This window comes from Leucopleurus acutus (genome assembly GCF_964270905.1).
Source record: "Leucopleurus acutus genome assembly, chromosome: 2".
NCBI classification, from domain to species: Eukaryota; Metazoa; Chordata; class Mammalia; order Artiodactyla; family Delphinidae; genus Leucopleurus; species Leucopleurus acutus.
The window spans coordinates 18,807,529-18,827,589 of record NC_139143.1 but is presented as its reverse complement, the minus strand read 5'-3'; the positions used below and the strand labels follow the sequence as shown (position 1 = coordinate 18,827,589).

The window sequence follows — 20,061 nt, the reverse complement described above, 5'->3', positions numbered from 1 at the left end:
AACTTTACCCAGTTTGTTAGGGGAGGGATAAATTAGGAGTTGGGGATTAACATATACACACTACTACATACAAAATAGATAACCAACAAGGACCTACTATATAGCACAGGGAACTATACTCAATATTTTGTAATAACCTATAAGGAAAAAGAATCTGAAAAGGAATATATACATCTGAATCACTTTGCTGTACACCTGAAACTAACACAGCATTGTAAATCAACTATACTTCAATTAAAAAAAAAAACTTTACCCAATTTGCACATTGAGTAAGCTTCCTGGCTTCCTCTGCAGGACCTCACTCCTAGATACAGAACCAGCTGTGTGGGTAATAATACAGCATGTGAAATGTCATGTTTACACTGCCTGTCGGCTGTTACAGAAATTTAATATCAGTGCCACAGTTTATTGTATATGGACATGTAAAGCCCAGTTTTTTTGTTTGGTTGAGTTTTTTAAAAATAGTTTTTTTGTATTTTGTTTTGCTTTTTAATACTTTTTTTGTATATCACTTTATTTAGTGGTCACATATTAGAAAACTCCATTGAGGTTGTTTCCAGTGTTTGGCTGTTATGCATAAGGCTGTCCTTGCCTCTCTTCTACACATTTTTGTGACTGTTTCTGCAGTGGAATTGCTGGGTCACACGGTAGACATACTTAGCTTAGGTAGATACTGCCAAGTAGTTTTCCAAGTGGTTTTACCAATTTATTATCCCCCCAGCAGTGTATGAGCATTCTCATGGTTTCCACATCCTCGTCAACACTTGGTGTTGTCATATAAAAAAATTTTAGCCTTTCTGTTGGTTGTGTAAAGCTATCTCTGTGTAGTTTTAATCTCTGTTTCTCTCATGACTAATGACATAGTCTTTTCTTATGCTTATTGGCCATTTGGATATCCTCTCACGCGGCCCAGTTCTGATTTTTATTAAAGATAAAGGTTTTTATTAATTTTATTACATAAGATATAAGAAATAATATCTAAATAAATAGCCCAGATAGTTTTATAAGCTTAAGGAAGACAGCAATTTGTTATATATGATGAAAGAGAAAATACAGAAGCATTCTGGTCACTGCTTTACTTTACTTGTTGTCCAGGCATCGCACTGATGATGTGGAACACATTTTTAGTTAAAAGGTTTTCTGCTGCTACGTACCTGATGGATAAGGTAAGGTAATTGTAAATTTCCTGAACCGACTTCTTGTTTATTTGGCTCCCTTAATAATTGACTGATATAAGAAAGATTATTTACATTAAGCCTTGTTAGACTGTTTTTTATTTGACATTACGTTTTATTGGTGCTCAGCTGTGCTGGCCTTTTGATGATGATGACTTGAAGAGCCCAAATCCTTGAAAGAGAGTAATGTCCTGTAAAAGCCTCTTAACCCAAGTGATCAGGACCAGAGGTCGATTCAAGCAAGGATTTGCGCTTTATTTTAAATTAAAACGTACAAATGCACAATTCCTCGCCAATCTTTGGATGTAGGGCCAAGATATTTTCTCTGAATAGGGTCGATTGCAATTTTACTTAGGTTTTCCTACATCAACCTCACCCATAAAGCATTGCCTGTGATTTCTAGATCCTGTTTCTTTAAAGCTATGATGCAATCTGAGTGCAAAATCTTTAGACTTTTATAATTTACCCCCTAGTTTTGTAGTTGTTTCCTCTGTATCTAATCCAGTAGACCTAGGAGTTAGCTACTCTCCTCCATATATCTTTTTAAAGGGGTCAACACAGTATTCACATAAAGAACTCCCTTTTTTCCTCGTTCATATTTCATCAGTGACTTAATTACAGTATGTACAACCAGCATAAGTAGATTTGGCAACAAACCTAACAGGTAAGCCTATAACTCAACCGGTGGGAGAAGCTGCTGGTGTGCTGGAGGGGAGCCTTTGGGCCTCAAGCAGTGTGGCCAGGCCCTTGTCAGTGTGCTTTACGGGCCAGCTGAGAATGTCGGTTACTCTGGCAGCAGTTAAGTGGATGTCAGGAGAACTACCACTATAATGACAACATGTTCTTTGAAATGTACAATGACAGACATTCCTAAACGGAAAACAGCACTCCAGCTCAGACCCCCTATAGGCCATGGCTCCTCTAGAAAGTGCTTTGAAATCATTGGTAACCTTTTTGTGTAGTTAAATCTAAGTTGTTTCCTGTACGCTCATCTTTCTTGCCCACTTACCTGCTTCTTTCTTGAAACACACTCCTTTTGGCCTTTATGGTATTGTTCTATCTCACCTCTGACCACCGTCTTGAGAGACTAATAATACAAAGCCTTTTCTATGTTTGTGTTACCGTGTACAGATGTTCAGCATTCTATACCCACTGTCCCATCTGACCCTCAAAACTCGGGGTTTAAGCAGTCCTGAACAAGGAAGCAGAGAGTTTAGGATCATTCATTCAACAAATATTTATTATAAGTGTCTCTTATGTGCCGAGGACTGTGCTAGGTTCTGTGGTTGCAGAGATAAAAGTCACAGCCCCTGCCCTCAAAGAACCCACAATCAGAAAGATGGTAAACAGACAACAGGGTGCTCTTGGAACTCGGAAGAGGAAGTAAATGACAAGGGAAGGCTTCTGGGCTGAATTTTGGAAGATGAGTATATATGAATCAGTAAAAAGTGGGTGAGGAGCAAATGTTTCCAGCAAAAAGTCCTGCAGATGGGAGACAGCAATGTTGGATTCAGAGAGCTGCAAGTAGCTTTGATTGGTTGAAGTACAGGCTATAGAAAGGAGCAGGAAGCCAACCGTGGAGAACTTCCTGTGTGGGCTCTGGACCTGGGGTTTTCTAACGTGTGTAAACTACTTAGCATCGCGCCTGGCACAGCTGGTGAGGGCGCAGTAAATGGTAGCTGTCATTTTTGTCTTGAAGACATTGGGGCAGTTTTAAGCAGAGGAATGATATGTTCAGATTTGCTTCTTTAAAAAACGATTCTGGCAACAGAGTGAAGTATGTTGAAATTGGGGTTGAAGGCCATTGCAGTAATCGCAGTGAGAGGTAATGAGGCGAAGAGTCTGTTGTCCTTTTCATTTTCACTGTTTCCTGTGAATTGTCTTATCAAGTAATGTTCCTGAAGGGTAGAACCTTTATCTCCCACTTATTACCCTGTATAAAGTATACAGTTGAATCTCACTAATTACTTACTGAATAAGGACACCAGCTGATTTTCTGAGCCAGGAATATAACTTCTGTCTGCTTTAGACGTTTCTTCCTTCTTTCTGACCATTTAAAGGTTCGTATTGTGTGTCTTCATCAACTAGCAGAATTCTTAGCTGCTGCTTATTCGTAGCCTTGAGTTTGGTTCTAGGTTTTAAGGTAGTGCAGTAATCTGATTATGCAAAGTGGGAACCAGATTTTTGGAGTTTTTCTTATTTAATAGTTCAAAAATAAGTATTTTTGAAACGGGTTATTTGTGAGCCCAGTGTATTTTTCGTAATATATTTTTAAGTTCCACCACAAAATTAGTTGCATTGTGTTATAAATGAGTAGAACCAATGTTTAATTGATGAAATTAGTACTGCCTTTATTCATAGCTGCGTTTACATTTTTTAAATTTGGTTACTTTCTACTTCCTGTACCATGGTAATGCCTTTTGATTTAAATTATTAATTAAATGCAGCATCTTATGTCCTCTTGTCTCAGGTTGGAAAAGCACCAAAGGATAGGTTATGCCGAAGGGTAAGTGAATCTCCCTTAACTAGATGTGTGGTTGTTAATTTTGCACTTTATGTAGTACCTTATTAACTGTGGCGATGAACTCTGCCTTTAACCATTTTGATGACGCATCGGGAGATAAGAAAAATGCAAAGAGAATAGTATATCAATAAGGAAACTGGTCATGAACTATGGCCAATTTTAATTTACCTTTCCAGATTATCAGATAGTATGTTGAAACTAAGTTTGCCAAGATGTCTTCAACTTTGGACTGTGGACAGGAGGATAACATGCGGCCACTGCTGCGTATTTTTGCTGTCCTTCAAATTAGAAATTTATAATGGAAGTGGATTCATATGAGTAGTGAGTTTGATCTACCTTTATCTAATAGCTGTTGTACAAATAGTCTTCAGTAATGTTCCAGTCCATGGATACTGGGGCTTATATTTGAGGTCAGTGATTCACAGTGCTAGCATTTGCTCAAAACTTTGAAATATTCTTATTACGAATATCTTAATAAATACTTGGACACAAGAACCCAGCCATTATAGGCCCTTAGGTCCTGAAACATCGCCATTGTTGAAGAAATCATCTGTATGCTCTTGAGAGTGGCTGTATGACTACAGTTCGTATATGTGTGTACATACACACACACACACACGTGCTGTATTCCTTAAGGACGAATTACTTAGGGATGTAAGGGATTTGTTGGCTCTTGGTTTAAAAAAAGACTGCATGTGAGCACAGTGGCCCCTTGGACAGGCCCCTTCAGGAAGGATTCGTTGCCCACAGCATCAGTCTGGTGTTTAGTTCACTGGCTTGGGGATCCTAGTTTTGTTCAGAGGGTTCAATTCAGTCCCTCAAAGATGCTCTGGAACCACACCAAGCTGTTTTCTTGGAACTTTTAAGATTCACGCACGAGAGGAATCTTACCGCACACCGTGACGGTTTGGCTAGCAAATGCCTCAGCGAGCCAGATGGGAGCGGGATTGCCACCCCGCTATCTGTGGTTCACCGATGACACTGCGTCTTTCCAATACAGAGAGACATTTTTTAAAAGTTGAGGGTAAAACCATCTTTTTTAAAGCCTAATTTTAAAATTAGTTGAATCTAAAGAAAGGAATTAAAGTCAAGTGCCTTGACTTTCGATTCTTACCTGTCTATTCAGTGCAGAAAGTCAGTCGAATAGGTGCGTTTTTTTGTGTGTGTTCTGTTTATTTTTCTGATTAAAAACTAGCAGTTTTGCTGCCGGAGCTAATTATGTCCCTTCTTAACAACAGGATGTGGGGATGAGCGACACAGCAATGACATCTTTCCTTGGGTGTTGCTGGGATCTTCTTCAGACTTTAATGGAGGTAAAAGAGCTGTATTTTCATTCTGAACTGTCTCTAAAGTGTCAAATATTTTGAAAGTCATTGGACTTAAGAACCATTAAAAGAGATTATTTTTCATTGATTCACGTCTAAGTTTTGACTTAAGCCTAAAAAATAGTGATGTTTCTTATTAGAATTAGATTTTATGGTTTTGTTTTGTTTTTTTACTATTATAACTTGAGGGGTGGGGAGAAATATGGGTTTGTACTTTGCTGCTGGTAGTAAGCTCATTAAGATGTTTGCGAACTATTATTTCTCCAATTCTGAACACAGTTCTCCCTTCTCCAAACACCCAGGCAGACGTCAGCCGGGATGAAATGCAAGTGCCCGTCTTGGACACGGAGGATGCCTGGCTGGCCGTGGAAGGACCGGTCTCCATAGTGGAGCTGGCGCTGGAGCAGAGGCACATCCACTACCCGCTGGTGGAGCACCATTCCGTCCTGTGCTCCCTCCTGTACGCTGTCATGAGGTTCTCTCTGAAGGCCGTGAAGCCACTCTCTCTCTTTGATAGTAAGGTAATCCTCGGAGGACTTGAGAGCCTCTCGGAGCTGAGGGTCTAGCAGGACTGTCTTATCGAAGTCATTCAGCCCTTTGTGTGTGTCTTGTATAGGATTATTCGTCACTGGGGTCTCTGTCCCCTATTCCTTGCCAGGCTTCCTTGTTCTGGTCTACCTTAAATATTGGTGTCCCAGGGTTCTGCCCTCTCAGCCATCCGCCCTTCTCATTCTGCACATGCTTCTTGGATACACTCCTTTTCTCCCTCTTGTGTGTCTTGTGTGTCTCCAGGCCTGACCTGTCCCCAGAGTTTGGGGCATGTATTTCTACTGAACGCCTCTCTTGGCATGTGCTGTGGACTGCAGATACCTCCTTCCTACAATCTCTCTCTACCCTCACCTGCACCTACCCTTACCTACACTTGCTGTTCCCCCCGAGTTCGCTGGCTTGGGCAGTTGATGAGTGACGTCGCTGTCTGTGCCCTGGCATAAACTAGCAACCTTGGAGACAGCTAGCTCAGTTCCCTTCTTCAAGTCCCACAGTCACTGTAAGTTCATTCTTATCAGTTCTTCCTTAAATCCTTTCTGTCCGTCCCTCTCCATCACTGTAGCCTGAGCTCAGGCCTCGTTGTCTCCCCTAGGGTGGTACAGCAGCCTCCAGTTTCCCTCCACCCAGTCCCATGCTGCCAGAGCTTTCTTCCCAAAACACAGATTCAGTTGTATTAGTTTCATGCCAGTACGTAAAACACAGCCTCAACTGGCTTCTCCACCCCAGCTTGAGTCAGTAAACGATGATTCCGCTCTTGCACAGCCACGGCACCCCCGGACACCTGCAGGCTTCCCGTCGGGCTCCTGGTGCCGGGAGCTCCCCCAGGAAGACGGCGTCCTGGAAGAAGGGGGAACAGGGCGCTGCTGAGAGCTCAGTTCCTTCTCCCAAAGGCACCGTCCATTTGGGCAGCAGCGAGTGAGAGCGGGAGACCTGGCATAGTATTAATATTTCCTGCCACGGGGAAACATGGAGCCCGAGGAAGGCTTCCCCACCTCATAATTTACCTTTTCTGCCGTCCATTCCTCTCTTACCTTGTGCTCTAGCCACTGTTCACTACCCCCCACCCCTCAGAGAAGGCAGACATTCTTATCATCTCTTGTCGTGTTTGTATCGTTCCGTTTTCACAGGCAACTATTCTGTATGGTCAGCTCCTATTCGTTATTCATTTATTACTTAAGTGTCACCTTCGCTTCAAATTCTTTGTCTACATTTCCTGAACTGACCACCTCTTTGCCATATCCCCATGTCTATGTGCCATGCTGGCCACATAACAGGAGCCCAATAAATGTTTAATGCATTCATAAGTAAGGAGGTGATAAAGAGAAGGTACATGACAGAGGTCTGCAGAAGGGACGGGAGGGCGTGGTGAGTATAGAGTCTGGGAAACCACTGGGAATCAGGAGTTGGTGAGGATGTGGACTGGGGAGAATACAGATCATGAAGGGATTTCCAGGAGTCAGTAACCTGAGGACACACTAGGTTCAGTGCTGAAGCAGAGGGGATTAAAATTAAATCCAGTTTCAAGTTTGGGAGACTGGGCATGCCATTTACAAGGAAGCCCATTTACAGTGGTCTGGAAGTGTTGAATCTGAGAGTATATATAAGCAGAAATAGTATGTTTTAAGAAATTTATTTCAATAAGTACTTAAAAGTTTTTTTTGTTTTGTTTTGTTTTAAAGCAACCAAAATAAAGTACCTAGCTCAGTACTCCCCTCAAAAAGGTACTTTTAGAAACCAGAACATGTCCAGAATTGGACAAGCACAGTGGTGATGTTAGTCTCAACCCGGATCATGCTGGGATGGCCTGAGACAGCTGTGTGACTCTCACGTGCAAATACCAAAGCAGTGTGTTTTGGCAGGTGAAACGGAATCCCACCTCTGCCATTTACCGGCTAGAGTTATTTCAGTTCTCCTAGCCTGAGCGTGATTATTCTAGTGCCTACCTCATGGTTGTCATGAGGGTTAAATGACATACTCAACATGAAGTACTTTGTGTCTGGAACGTAGTAAATAATAAATGTGCACACATATTCCCAATCCAAAGGCTCTGGTGTAGAACAGACCCTTGTATCTAAGACCTGCAGGTAGAAACTATAGAGTAACAGACTGTAGGTGAGTGTGTGGGAAAACTTTCAAACGGTGATGTCCACATGTGGTGGGTTGCCGTTGGACGTCTGGTGTCTCTCACCACTAAAGGGTGAGTGGCTTCACCCTACTTGGCGGTCACACCAGCTGACCTGCAATCATAGATTAGGTCTAGAAAGTACCTTAGGTGATATCTGGCATGACCTGAAAAAACTGCAGCCCAGGATGGTGGGGTCATTTGTCCAAGGTGACCTGTTTGGAAGGGGTGGGCCTGGGACTAGAGCCTGGGTCTTCCAGCTCTTTGCTCTGTATTACATTTCCTTCCTGGGGACTTCTGAAATCCTATTTCCTGATATTCCTTTTTGGCTCTTCGGAAACAGATCTGTTCTCTGAAACAAATGTTTTTAAACAGTTCAACAAGTGTTTTGAAGAGGATGCAGAGTATATACTATGTGCTAGTTATCAATTATTGCACAACAAATGATCCCCAAACTTAGTGGCTGAAAACAGCAAATGAGTAGCATGTGTGTGAGTCTTGTTTAGGTGGCCCTGGCCCCAGGTCTCTCGCAGGTCTGCAGCTGGGGTGTCAGCCAGGGTTGCAGTCTCACCTCTGGGCTCCACCAGGGGCGGGATTGGGGATCCACTTCCAGGCTTACACGACTACCAGCGGGATTCAGCTCCTTGCCACACGCGTGTCTCCGTAGGGCAGCTCACGGCACAGCAGCCCTCTGAGTAAGTGAGAGTGATTATGAGCTCCTAGGGCAGAAGGCACAGTGCTTTTGTTACCTGATCCTGCAAGTGACCTGCCTCATCTCTGCCTAATTCTGCTCACTAGCAGTGAGTCACCAGCACCCCCTCGGGGGAATGGGATTACACAAGGCACGGGTACCAGGAGGAGGGGACCACCGCGGCCCACCCTAAAGGCTGCCTACCGCACGCTAGATAATAGTTATAAAAATTAAATGAATAGAATTAAGTGTTATTGTTCAAAGACAGAATAAATCAAAGAGTTATTCTTGATTAAGTGACTTCGTTTTTAAATCTTTTTTTTCACCTTAATAACAGTTCATACTCATCAGTTTTCTTGGTCTCTTCTTTCTCTTTAGGGGAAAAACGCATTTTTCAAAGACCTGACTTCAATTCAGTTATTACCTAGTGGGGAAATGGATGCAAATTTTATTTCTGTACGACAGCAGGTAATTACAGTTATTGGGATGACCACCTCTAAGGTGTTCTTGAGAGTTAACTTCCCTTTAAATTGTGTCTTTTTTTGATAACTATTTTAATGGAAAAGCCACAGTAATTGACAGGAAAGTCAACGATTACTTGGATTTGCATATTTTTTAATGAAACATACTAACAAGATGTTGCTCTCCTTCTTTGCCCATCTTCAAGTTCTTATTGAAAGTCGTCAGCGCAGCTGTCCAGGCCCGACATGCAGTCACGAAGGACAAAGGCTCCTCAGAAGAGGCAATGACCACTCTTTTGGGGAAAGACCAAGATTGGCCAGTGCTGGCCCTGGATCTGGCCCATCACCTTCAAGTTAGTGAAGATGTTGTTAGGAGGCATTATGTGGGGGAACTCTACAGCTATGGAGCTGACCACTTAGGAGAAGAGGTAATAATCACCCGGTGAATGTCATTTGGGCTCAAGTTTTAAAATTGATAGCTCTAGTAAAGAATCAGTAAAGTTGCCAATAAAGCTTTCTGCTTTTCCTTCTTTTGTTAGAACTTCTAGGCACAAAACGTGAAGAGAATTAAAATAAAAAACTAATCAGATTCCTGTTTCTGGTCAATGTTTAGTGTAACTCCTGCCGTATGCCGGGCCTGTTTTATGCAGAGGGACAGAGCCCTAAACAGAACAGACAGGGTGCCTTCCTCAGAATCCACAGTCTACTCGTAGGAGCGGAGAAGCATGCTCAGTTCTGTACTGAGTGGTAAATGCTGCGAAGAAAATTCACAAGACCATGTGAATAAACAGAAGTATAACAGGGTGGTCAGAGGTGACATGAGAGCCGAGCCCCCAAGGATAAGCAGCAGCCCAGCCACTCAGAAAACCAGGGGGAGGTTTTCTGCCTCTTACTGCTAGAGGCAGAAAGAACACGAGGTCTGAGGTCAGGGACCAGGTCACAGGAGGTCTCATAGCCCACGGTTAGTCACGACATGATTTAATATAATCCCTTCTTTTGCCTAAAGCTTGAAAATGACTCCTGTAGTCATGCTGAACTGAAAAATTAGGAGATAAGAGGCGGCCAAAGTCAGGTGATGAGAAGAAATTTGGGTTTTTAAATGCTGTTTGAATTGGGCTTTCTTTTGGTTGTATAAATGGCCATACCTCAGAAATGAAGTAGCCTCTCCTAGGCACCGAACTAGGCACGGGTGGTGCCTTTCCTAAAGGAAGCCCAGCTGTTAGCTTTTGCATCTGTTTGTTCACGTTCATCTCCACAGGCCATCCTCCAGGTTCAGGACAAAGAGGTCCTGGCCTCGCAGCTGCTGGTGCTGATAGGGCAGCGGCTGGCGCACGCGGTGCTGCGCACGCAGACGAGGGAGGGGCTGGAGCTACTTGCCAGGCTGCCCCCGACGCTGTGCACCTGGCTGAAGGCCATGGTAAGTGCCGGCAGTGAGAGGAGTCAGCAGGTCACTGGATGTTTTTTCATGTGCATTTTCAGTAGAGGAAAAATTTAAGTTTAATCTACTTAGTTCTGAAGAAAAGCATTTTTATTGGGAAATTACTCTCTGGCTAATGCTTAAGTTCAAGTAAGATGATTCAGTTGTATGTAACTGACGGGTTATTTTTGTGTCCCATTTGCAGAGCCCCCAGGATCTTCAAAACACAGAAGTGCCAATTGCAACAACAGCTAAACTAGTAAATAAAGTAATTGAGCTTTTACCAGAAAACCACGGGCAGTATAGTTTAGCCTTGCACCTCACTGAAGCTGTGGAAGCCATAGCTATTCCTCCTTTATGACACTTTATCTACTGTAAACAGTCTAAAATTGTGTGACTATAATATGAATTAGTGCATGGTTATTTTACACAGTAAGATCTGGAATTTTATGGAGGGAATATGGTTTTTTTCCTTTTGTAAAATAAATAAAAATACATTATTACTTTTAAAAAGTGCAGTCTTGGCTAAATTCCCCTCCTTTGGTTAATACTGATGATAAAATATGAACAAGTATCAACTATACTATTAACTCCTCTTGCAGATGTTTGACTGTTTATTTTTAATTCAAGCACTTAAGTAGCTTTATTGTTAAACTTTGCTATTTAAAACTGGTTATAATTTACAGATTATGTTCTTATTATAACATTCTATATTTCGTACTCAAAACGTTATTGTAATTAAATTTAAACGTGTTCATGTATAGTCCCCACCAGTTACGTGAGAGAAGTACACCACTTCCTTTTTAGTAAATGTTGGGAAAACGCTTTTGTTATCATGCTTGGTCCCGTACTGGGGCACTGCCCCCTGGAGCTCTGGATGCTGACAGGTTTCTTTCCCAGAGGTTATGCTGTTGCCATCAGAGGAGGATGACCCTGCCTGTGGCGGAATAATGGGTTCAAGATCATATATTCATCAGAATGGACACTAAATGGAACCCTTAACCTGCTGTACTTGCCAAAACAGAATCTAAGATGCAAGCAACACAGCAAAATTAATTAAAACGCAAGTTAAGATTTGCTTTTTGCCAAGATTCAAAGCTGTATCCACATCAGGTAATTGTAAAAATGTGTTATCTTGTAAAACTTACGTTTAAAAAAAAGGGGCAAAGATGCTAAAAATCTAAGGTCCAACTTTATTTTTCCTACGAGTGTTTTGAGGTGTCTGCTTCTGGGATTTGGTAATGTTACCTGTTCTTAAGAACAATACAGAAAATGCTTAGTGATGATACTACAGCTTTAGCGAACCTACCTCCCAGCTGGCTTGAGAGGATAAATACAACTAATTTTGTACCCTACAGTGCCTAGAGCAGTCCAAGTGCTGAATAATCATTTGTTGATTAAAACCAAATTAACCAAAAAACTGTAAACCAAAACTCTGTAAAGAGCTGTACAAATAACACCAAGTATTTATTATGGTAAATCTTTGTAATGTAGCCATACAGTGCGAGTACTGACATGTCCTGGATCACAGTTGTTATTCGTAGCAACTCGTTGTGATACAGAAGTTTGTTCTTCACTTCCTTAGGAAGAAGCCAACTCTCGCAATTGTACAAATTTGAGGCGTTAATCAGGAACATAAAGGAAAAGTCTGATGTTTGAGGATATCCCAGTGTAAATTCTTTTTAACTAAGAGATCACATCCAAATAAGAACTGTCTAAAACTTACTTAATAATTACTGTTTCATTTGTCGATGATAAAATCTTGAAAGATTAATTTTTCAGATGTCTTGAGGACGTGGGGTGAGGGCCTTGTATGTCTGATTGAGGCACACGCTGCAATAGAAACACTGAAAACGACCTCGGGCTGGTCTAGCCTCTCAGCCTCTGCTGGGATCTCTGCTGCCCCATCCAGACACATTTATATGATTTCTCGTAAACATGTCTAGCTCTATATAGTCACTTGCGTGCACTCTGAAAGATAGTTCTTTCTGTGACTTTTCTAAATACTCTGAAAGTAGTTATGAACCTTGGAGGCTGGTCAAAGAAACTTGGAATTACAGGCGTTTTTAAAGATTAATAAATCATAGTCACTTTGATTCCATTATCACTTTTGGGGGAGAGGGTACCTAATAAGCATTTTAGATAATAAAACTGGCTGAACTTATTCTAGTAGGACATGTAATCAAATTTGGGGATTGTTGAGACTATTAATCAGCTGAAATATGGCTCCTAGAACCATAACAAAGCATTGAGTCTCTAGTTAGATTTATAATCCTAAACTCTGCCATTCAAAGAATTTTAAAATTGAATTCTCAGTTGTATGATTAAAAAAAGCAGTTAAATATTTTACTACTTCATTAAGGGCTTTTAAAATAAATCTGATAGAGGAAAGGAAAATAAATACCTGTGTATGCATTGTGTAACCATGAAGAGCCACAAATAACCATACAGAATGGACAGTTTCTGAAACAGGTATGTTGCACATACTGCAGTTATTGGTGGGAAACCGATAACCAGCGAGTAGTGTTTTCTTAGATCTACTCCCACGGCCAACCCCCCCAATACACCTTTCCTCATGAACATTAAATAGGCATTTTATACCTTGTTAAATTCTGTTGTATAATGCAAAGGAAAACAAAAGCGTTCAAATAATCATAAATTCTACATTACAGGTTGTATTTAGATGTAGAACTAGAAGAGACAGGATAAATGCAAATGAAGAGGAATATAGCACACCAAGCTTCTAAATGGTTCATGCTTTTGCAAAAAGAAAAATGAGGTATGGAGAAAAGTGTTTCACCTTTGTTATAAAAATTAAACTAAGGTCGAAGTAAACACTGTTCAATTTAAATTGCTTTCTTTAAAAAAGAAATTGATTACAGTTTAAAATCACAGAAAACTCAAATTTAATCACTAAGCATACATGGAATAATCAGTTCACTTAGCAGTTGCTGTGGTTCATCTCACTTATAAGAGACAAATATTTTTAAAGTACTCAACAGCAACAGTGAAAGCCCTCTCTCACCCTGACAGGAATGGATTTGCTGTATTTCTGCTAAACAGAATTAACCATCCTTGGAAAGATTTTAATCCAGTACTGAATTGTTTATAAAATGCCCTATTATCTACTGTAATGTATTGTAAGTAGTCAAATTCTGTATATACTGCTATTTTCTGTGTCTGTTCATTGTAGTGAACTTTTATGTGTATTGGTGAAATAAATTTTCAGCTTTCATGTTGTTTCCTTAACATTTATAAATATAAGTATTAAGATACTTTCCGCTCTTACAGGAGAATAACAAACTTGGTGATGTCTTCGCTTCCGAGGCAACCCAAAAACTAGCTGTTCTGAAAAGGTCGGTGCGTGCTGTTAAGGCGGAGTGAAATTACTCTTGTCATCTCTTAAGCGAGACACCCCTCTGCCATTCCCCTTCAAAACCACAGGTTTTTTACTGGATATTCACAACTTTTGCACCACCATCAGTCAGTAATTTCCCAGGTGCCTTTATTTTTAGACAGACATTATAGAACTTAAATACTGAGTCAAGAAGACTGATAAAATATAAAACATTTTCTGCTGAGCCACATTTGTAGGCAAGCATTTTCAGTGTCTGTGTTCTGAGGAAGTCCATTATGGATCCATCTGCATAGGTATATTTTTCCATGTGTATATATACACATCATTTTTTATTTAGTTGTTGCAGAAAAAGCTTGTAGCTCTAACTCTGACTCTCATCCTCTACCACTTACTCTTCCACTCATTACCTAAATCCTGGATTTCTTTGCAGTGCTGTGAACAGTCCACCTAAACCCCCAGGCAGTCCCGACAGAAGTTCTTGCTCAGAAAGCCCTCAACACACAGCGAGGTATTACTTCCCTCTCACAACTTCTGTGCATCGCGGACAGAGTGTGTCTGATGACTCAGCAGTGTACTTCCAACAGCGAGGGCATTTTTCCTTGGTAGTGGGCATGACAATTACTTTATATGAAGACTCTTCACGGATATCACCACCTATGAAAGAAAAACACGTGAAGAGTACTTTTGATAGGCCACTGAACTTGTACAGCTCTTTACTTTTTAATTGGCTGGCAGGTGCTCCTTTTTCAAAGCTTCCTCCTTCCTGCCTTGGAAAATACCGCTTCATTTGCACATCTGTACATAAACAGCCAAGACAGTGGACTCACTCACTCATACAACCTGACTGACTGGGGAGAGATGAGGAATCTGAGACCCTGAGAGACTGATTTTTCCACAGGTCACTGAGTTCTGTATCTACTCAGGCAGAGCAGGCCTTCTAGCTCTTCATCTGGGTGCAGTTCTGATAAATTACACTGCCTCTCCAGCTACATACTGGTTTAAGAATTTTAAAAAGAGCCAAATTAGACTGACAATGGCAGTGTCCCCACATTAAACTTCTTGGTTTGGACAAAAGGAAACAAAAACTTCTCCACAATGAATAGACCTCAGACTGGTAATGTACAGTAAAGAAAGTAAATTATTTTCTAGTCGTTGCACAGAGAATGTAGATTAACATTTTGAAAAGCAAGTTAAGCCAGAATCTACTACATGGTCAATGCTGCCAGGCCTCAGATTTCAACCGATGCCTCCCACCTCCTGTTGGTACCTAAAAGCTATTATGAAAAGCACAGACAGCATCACTTTTCCCAAAATATCTGCAAGTTTTTCTCTCTTACCATTACTCGGCCTCCTTTCCATCAACGAGAATGAATTAAGCTGACAAAATGCCCTATCAAACAAATAACTACAAAATGCTTATATCAATGTGGGAATGAGTTCAATAAAACTTCCTTGATTCTTCATTAACGGTGGCTACATGACACTTTAATTTGGGGTGAGCATAATAAGAAATTTTAGACTCAACAATGGGGAAGGGTAGCAGGGCTGGGCAGGACTAAGTATCAAAGGACAGGGGGCACAAAAGCCAACCAAAGTAAGGTAGACTGACTTCACATGCAGTGGCAATGACTTATTCCCTCTCCTCCCCCTACCCCTGTGTTCCTAAGATCGGCAGGTACGGCACTTTGAGAGCTAGTTTTGAAACCTGGCCATTGTTGACACTGCTTCCATAGAAAACCGTATTCCAAGTGTATATGTGCCTTTAGAATACAAGTAGTCCACTGCAAAGCTGGAGATGACCTATAATTATCATTCAGTTCCCCAGATACCGCTGTTACCCTCACCTCCTTCTTACCTTCTAGGTTGATTAGAAATGTCCCTTTAAGCTCAGTGACATCTGCAGTTACTGCTCGTGGTTCCTGAGAGAGCAAAGTTGTCTGGGACGCCATCATTAATTCATTCAGCTGAGAGGTGCTGGAAGTCTCTTCAGCCTGTAGCATCTGGGCACGAGCATTTGCAAGTTACTATCTATCTAAATTAAGCTGTTACCATAAACAGGTTATAAAAAGAGATGCTGCAAGTTCTTGTGTTTGGTGAGGAACCCTTTGGGACCATTACCTCCTGAGCTAATACTATTAAATAAATCAATTCTTACTAGTATAAAAGGTAATAACTAAAAACTTCTAATTAATTATATTGATTGAGAATACACTGTAAGCCAGGCACTTCACTTTGCTAGATGGCTAAATGTCCAACCAGTATTTGTAATGATCACAAAACTAGCTACAGTGTTTTTTATCCCCATTTTACAAGTGAGGAAGCTTGCTCAGAGAGGTTAACTCGCCAGGCGTTCCCGACCAGTAAATAGTACAGCTGCAGTTCCAGCCCAGGTCTGTCCACCTCAGAGCCCATACTTCTTCCCTGTATCATGCTTCCTACAGTAGGAGAGGGGTTAAGATACTATCTAAACAAGGATCTGCTTTTAGCAGTGTAGACCAATGGTGACAATCTGAGTAATGCACAGAGCTCTTCTGAAGCACACAATCTGGATATCTGATAAGCACTCTTAACATTTTTTGTTGTAATTTCCATCTTCAAAACGAGTGTGTGAGCTAAGTAATACAAAATTCCTTAAGGAAAAAAAAAAATCAGCTCATGACAAAACAGGAGATTCAGAGATTAATTTGGTTTTAACAAATTCATACAGTTAGTAACTGACAGATCCAGGACTCCATTAGCTAGTTAGTGTAATTCCTAAGAAAAATACATTCACATTTTTGAAAATCCCAAAGTATTTTTTTTCCAATATAAATGATCCAAACAAGCTGTATTGTTTTCAGCTTATTACTCAGACCTAATGAAGTCAAAGGAAACATGACATGTAGGGGAAAAGCCCAGTACTAGGCTGTGTGGCCCCAGCCAGGTCACAGCTTCAATGGGGCTCAGTTTCCTGGCTCATAAAATGGAGTCATCAGCTTCCCAACTTGTAAATTTTAAAATGTGAACATCTTACCAAAATTCTGTTATCTGATCAACAATCGTATACCTACTGGCTATTTCAAGCCTCAAATCTTAATCAATTTAATTATATTATTAAAAGTTTAAATTGAAGTTCCAACCAAATGAGACGGTCATTTTTTAGTAAACTATGATACCAGTAAAACTTTTTTAAAAAACATATTCACTACCAATTTTCTTCTCAAACGTTAAAACTAGAGAAAGATCTTGAGTCTATGTTAAGCTACAAGTCAGTCTGCCCAATCAACCCCTAAGAATCCCAAGAAGAAACTTCTGATGGCCCTTTTGAAAATTAAAAAATAGGATGAATGCTTTGAGATCCCATGATAATTTGCTGGAGCAAATGAATTTTCTTCAGATCTCATGAGAAAAAGATAAAAATATTTTTTGGGATTTGTTTTGAATCTGGTCCAGATGGACAAAATTCTCAAAAGCTCCCAATTTTTGTGTATTCTGATACGACTGCCATATTGTCTAATTAGCCCTGAGGGCTTACATTTCAAACAGAACTTTATTACACCTTCCCATCCCAACCTAAAAAATAAGTAGCAACAGTACATGTTTCATAAGAGAAGAAAAAGGAAGCACAGAGAAGTCGGAAACAAAGAATCAGTGATTAGTATTAGGATTAGAAAACAGAAATCCTAATTTATAATTTTTTTAAAATATATTATTTACACTGAGATTTTTTAAAACTAAATTTCACATGAAGCTGTATGATATGAACACCATTTCAAAAGGAACAAATTGCTACTTACTTCTATTATCTCAAAAAGCAGTCCAGGCTCAATCACAATGATAACCTCATACTCAGCTGCATTTCTGCCAGGGATGCTTCCAAGAAATGAATCTCTCATCGCACATGCACTCTCTATTGCTTCTTCCAGTCCAGGCTTCTTCCAGATAGAACTGGTTCTAATCCATCCAGTACGAAAAACACTCTTGGGTTCTTATAAAAAAAAAAAAAGTTAACCAATTTACATATATTTTAAACTGTATATAAAGCTCAAACCATCAAATATTTACTATGCATGGAAAATAAGAATTGTTATTTATGACAATTAGCACGGAGCCATCCTAAATGCTTACCAAACATTTATATCAACATTTGGAAATGTAAACAAAGGATAAAGATATACAGTGAGACCTCAAAGGATGCCTAGAAGAAAATAAAATAGAAATATCTCAATATTACAGTAGTTGTCTCTGGGTTATAAGTAAGATCATGAGTGACTTTTGTCCTCTTTCTAGAATTCTACAGTTTCTAATTTTCTGTAAGCTTATTAATACAACCAGACAGAAAAAACTATTATAAAAATATTCACAGACACTATACGTTTGTTTTAGTAAAAGCCTAAAATATATTTCTGACATTTATAAAGGTATTTAAGAAAAAGTGATTTCTCAATATAGTCAAGCTGCTAATACATTTCAGAAAGCACTTTAAGGTGGCATGAAGACCACGCTGAAATTCATCCTACTCCACACACAGGTGCAGAAACTACTAAATGATCGAGATGCAAAAGGCCACAAAACAGTCACTGTAGATGAATAAGTGCCTCTTTTGTGAAGTAGATAAAATGAGAAGCTGCACCCTCAGCCAGGGTCTTTCTCATTCAGAGAACAAATCAAGTATTTCTTACCTTTAATGTAAGGTACGTACTGGAATACCTCTTCAGCCAAGTGAGGAAGAATGGGAGCAAAAGAACGAACCATTACATCCAAAATTTCGGCTAATGCAGTCTGACAAGAGCGTCGTTTGGGATCATCTGCATTTTCACAATAAAGCCTGTTGAAGAACAACTTATTGAGCGGTTGACAACACTTTGTACACGATGACTGCCAAGATGGGATCTGCCTCAGGCTGAGTTCATTCTGACAGTGCCTAAGCCTATGGCTCCAACGTCTTCTAATTAAAGGATAAAATATTCCATCATACAACTTTTTTTTTAAAATTTATTTATTTTTGTGTGTGCTGGGTCTTTGTTTCTGTGCGAGGGGTTTCTCCAGTTGCGGCGAGCGGGGGCCACTCACTGTCACGGCCTCTCCCGTTGCGGAGCACAGGCTCCAGACGCGCAGGCTCAGTAGTTGTGGCTCACGGGCCCAGCCGCTCCGCGGCATGTGGGACCTTCCCGAACCGGGGCACGAACCCGTGTCCCCTGCACTGGCAGGCGGATTCTTAACCACTGCGACACCAGGGAAGCCCCATACAACCTTTTTGATAACATCCTCTATGCCTTCCAAGTGTGCCCACCTCCTCAAAAACTCTCATACCTACGCTATGTCCAATTCTGTTTTTCCGATCAGTAACAGCTAGAATCTAGACAACTGTGTTAAAGGAAAATTAATGTTAGTTGAAGGTATTTAAAAATGTGACTCCCCACCCCTGTGACCCTCTCAGTGTGTCAAGGGAAGGACTGGGAGTTACAGTCCCAGTGGAAGGTCCCTGAGGTGCTGATAGACTGCGGCTGACACCTCACACTGGCTCAGTTACTGTCACACATAAGAGTCACACCGTGTCGCCTGCATTCTGGAGCAAAACATGAAGACAGCACCAAGCCTGCCTCTAAAAGGGTATCGCTGATGTTATACAATGTCATTATATTAATAACTGGCTGAATACTTCTCTCTGAGAAATATCCCCCTCAAAGTCAGCAAACTCCTGAGGACAAGCAGTACGTTCGCTACCTCATATTCACAGCTAGTACTTACTGAGCACTTACTCTGTCAAACACAGCATTCAGCACATGACTTACATTGTATCTTTTCATTTCCACATTCTGAGACAGGTATTATCGTCACCATTTTACAGATTAAAAAACTGAGATTATAGGATAAGTTGCCTCAGCTCATAAAGCTAGTGACAGGATGAAACTTCCTAATCAGACTTGACTCAAGAACCCAACTTCTTAATAACGGTACAGGGCAGCCCCTCTTGCTCGCCTCTGCTTTCCAACATCTGCCAGGCAGCGCAGACGTTCAAGCAGTGTTTGCTGAGTATTTCAATATTCAGTCATACATACCTATCTTTGATTATGCTGAAATAAAAGTTGGAGAGTTCTCTGGTATAAAATGCTCGTAATAGCCGAACAACTTTTCCAAAGTCATACTGCTTATATGCATCGGTAATCTAGGGAACAAAGCCAAAATAAATTCGGAAGCTGGGATAAGCAAATAAAAATGCAAGTCATCATGAGCAAAATATGTTCCTTTTCAAAATATGTTTCAAAGGCAGACAAATACAAAACCAGCAAAACGCGAGAGCACTTAAGGATCTTTAAAACGTCATTTCTGGATATGAAAGTCACCATCCTCAGAAAACACTGAATAGTCTACCCTGAAAACTACAAAAGAACACACACCAAATGAAAAGATCAGGTTTTAAATGATGAAGCCACACTATTTTAAAACCGCAAAGAGT

At 40.6% G+C, this 20,061-nt stretch overlaps 2 protein-coding genes across 4 annotated transcripts in view; one reads left to right on the top strand and one right to left on the bottom strand.

The window, feature by feature from the left end:
• RAB3GAP2 (RAB3 GTPase activating non-catalytic protein subunit 2) overlaps window positions 1–13,437 on the top strand; it is an 88,096-nt gene extending 74,659 nt beyond the window's left edge. For 2 of the 3 annotated variants that reach the window (XM_082864268.1, XM_082864269.1), the window contains 8 exons: window positions 1,096–1,166; window positions 3,646–3,681; window positions 4,938–5,012; window positions 5,327–5,545; window positions 8,765–8,854; window positions 9,054–9,275; window positions 10,106–10,264; window positions 10,470–13,437. In XM_082864268.1, coding sequence (XP_082720394.1) covers window positions 1,096–1,166; window positions 3,646–3,681; window positions 4,938–5,012; window positions 5,327–5,545; window positions 8,765–8,854; window positions 9,054–9,275; window positions 10,106–10,264; window positions 10,470–10,625 — 1,028 coding nt within the window. In that variant the 3' untranslated portion in view covers window positions 10,626–13,437. The remainder of the gene's footprint in view (window positions 1–1,095; window positions 1,167–3,645; window positions 3,682–4,937; window positions 5,013–5,326; window positions 5,546–8,764; window positions 8,855–9,053; window positions 9,276–10,105; window positions 10,265–10,469) is intronic. The other variant, XR_014327108.1, reaches the window with a different exon arrangement.
• Window positions 13,438–13,491: 54 nt separating this feature from the next.
• Window positions 13,492–20,061, bottom strand: part of IARS2 (isoleucyl-tRNA synthetase 2, mitochondrial) — a 67,269-nt gene continuing 60,699 nt past the window's right edge. The window contains exons 19-23 of the mRNA XM_082834686.1: window positions 19,664–19,770; window positions 18,284–18,429; window positions 17,399–17,589; window positions 15,478–15,622; window positions 13,492–14,276 (exon numbers count right to left, since the gene is read on the bottom strand). Coding sequence (XP_082690812.1) covers window positions 14,134–14,276; window positions 15,478–15,622; window positions 17,399–17,589; window positions 18,284–18,429; window positions 19,664–19,770 — 732 coding nt within the window. The 3' untranslated portion in view covers window positions 13,492–14,133. The remainder of the gene's footprint in view (window positions 14,277–15,477; window positions 15,623–17,398; window positions 17,590–18,283; window positions 18,430–19,663; window positions 19,771–20,061) is intronic.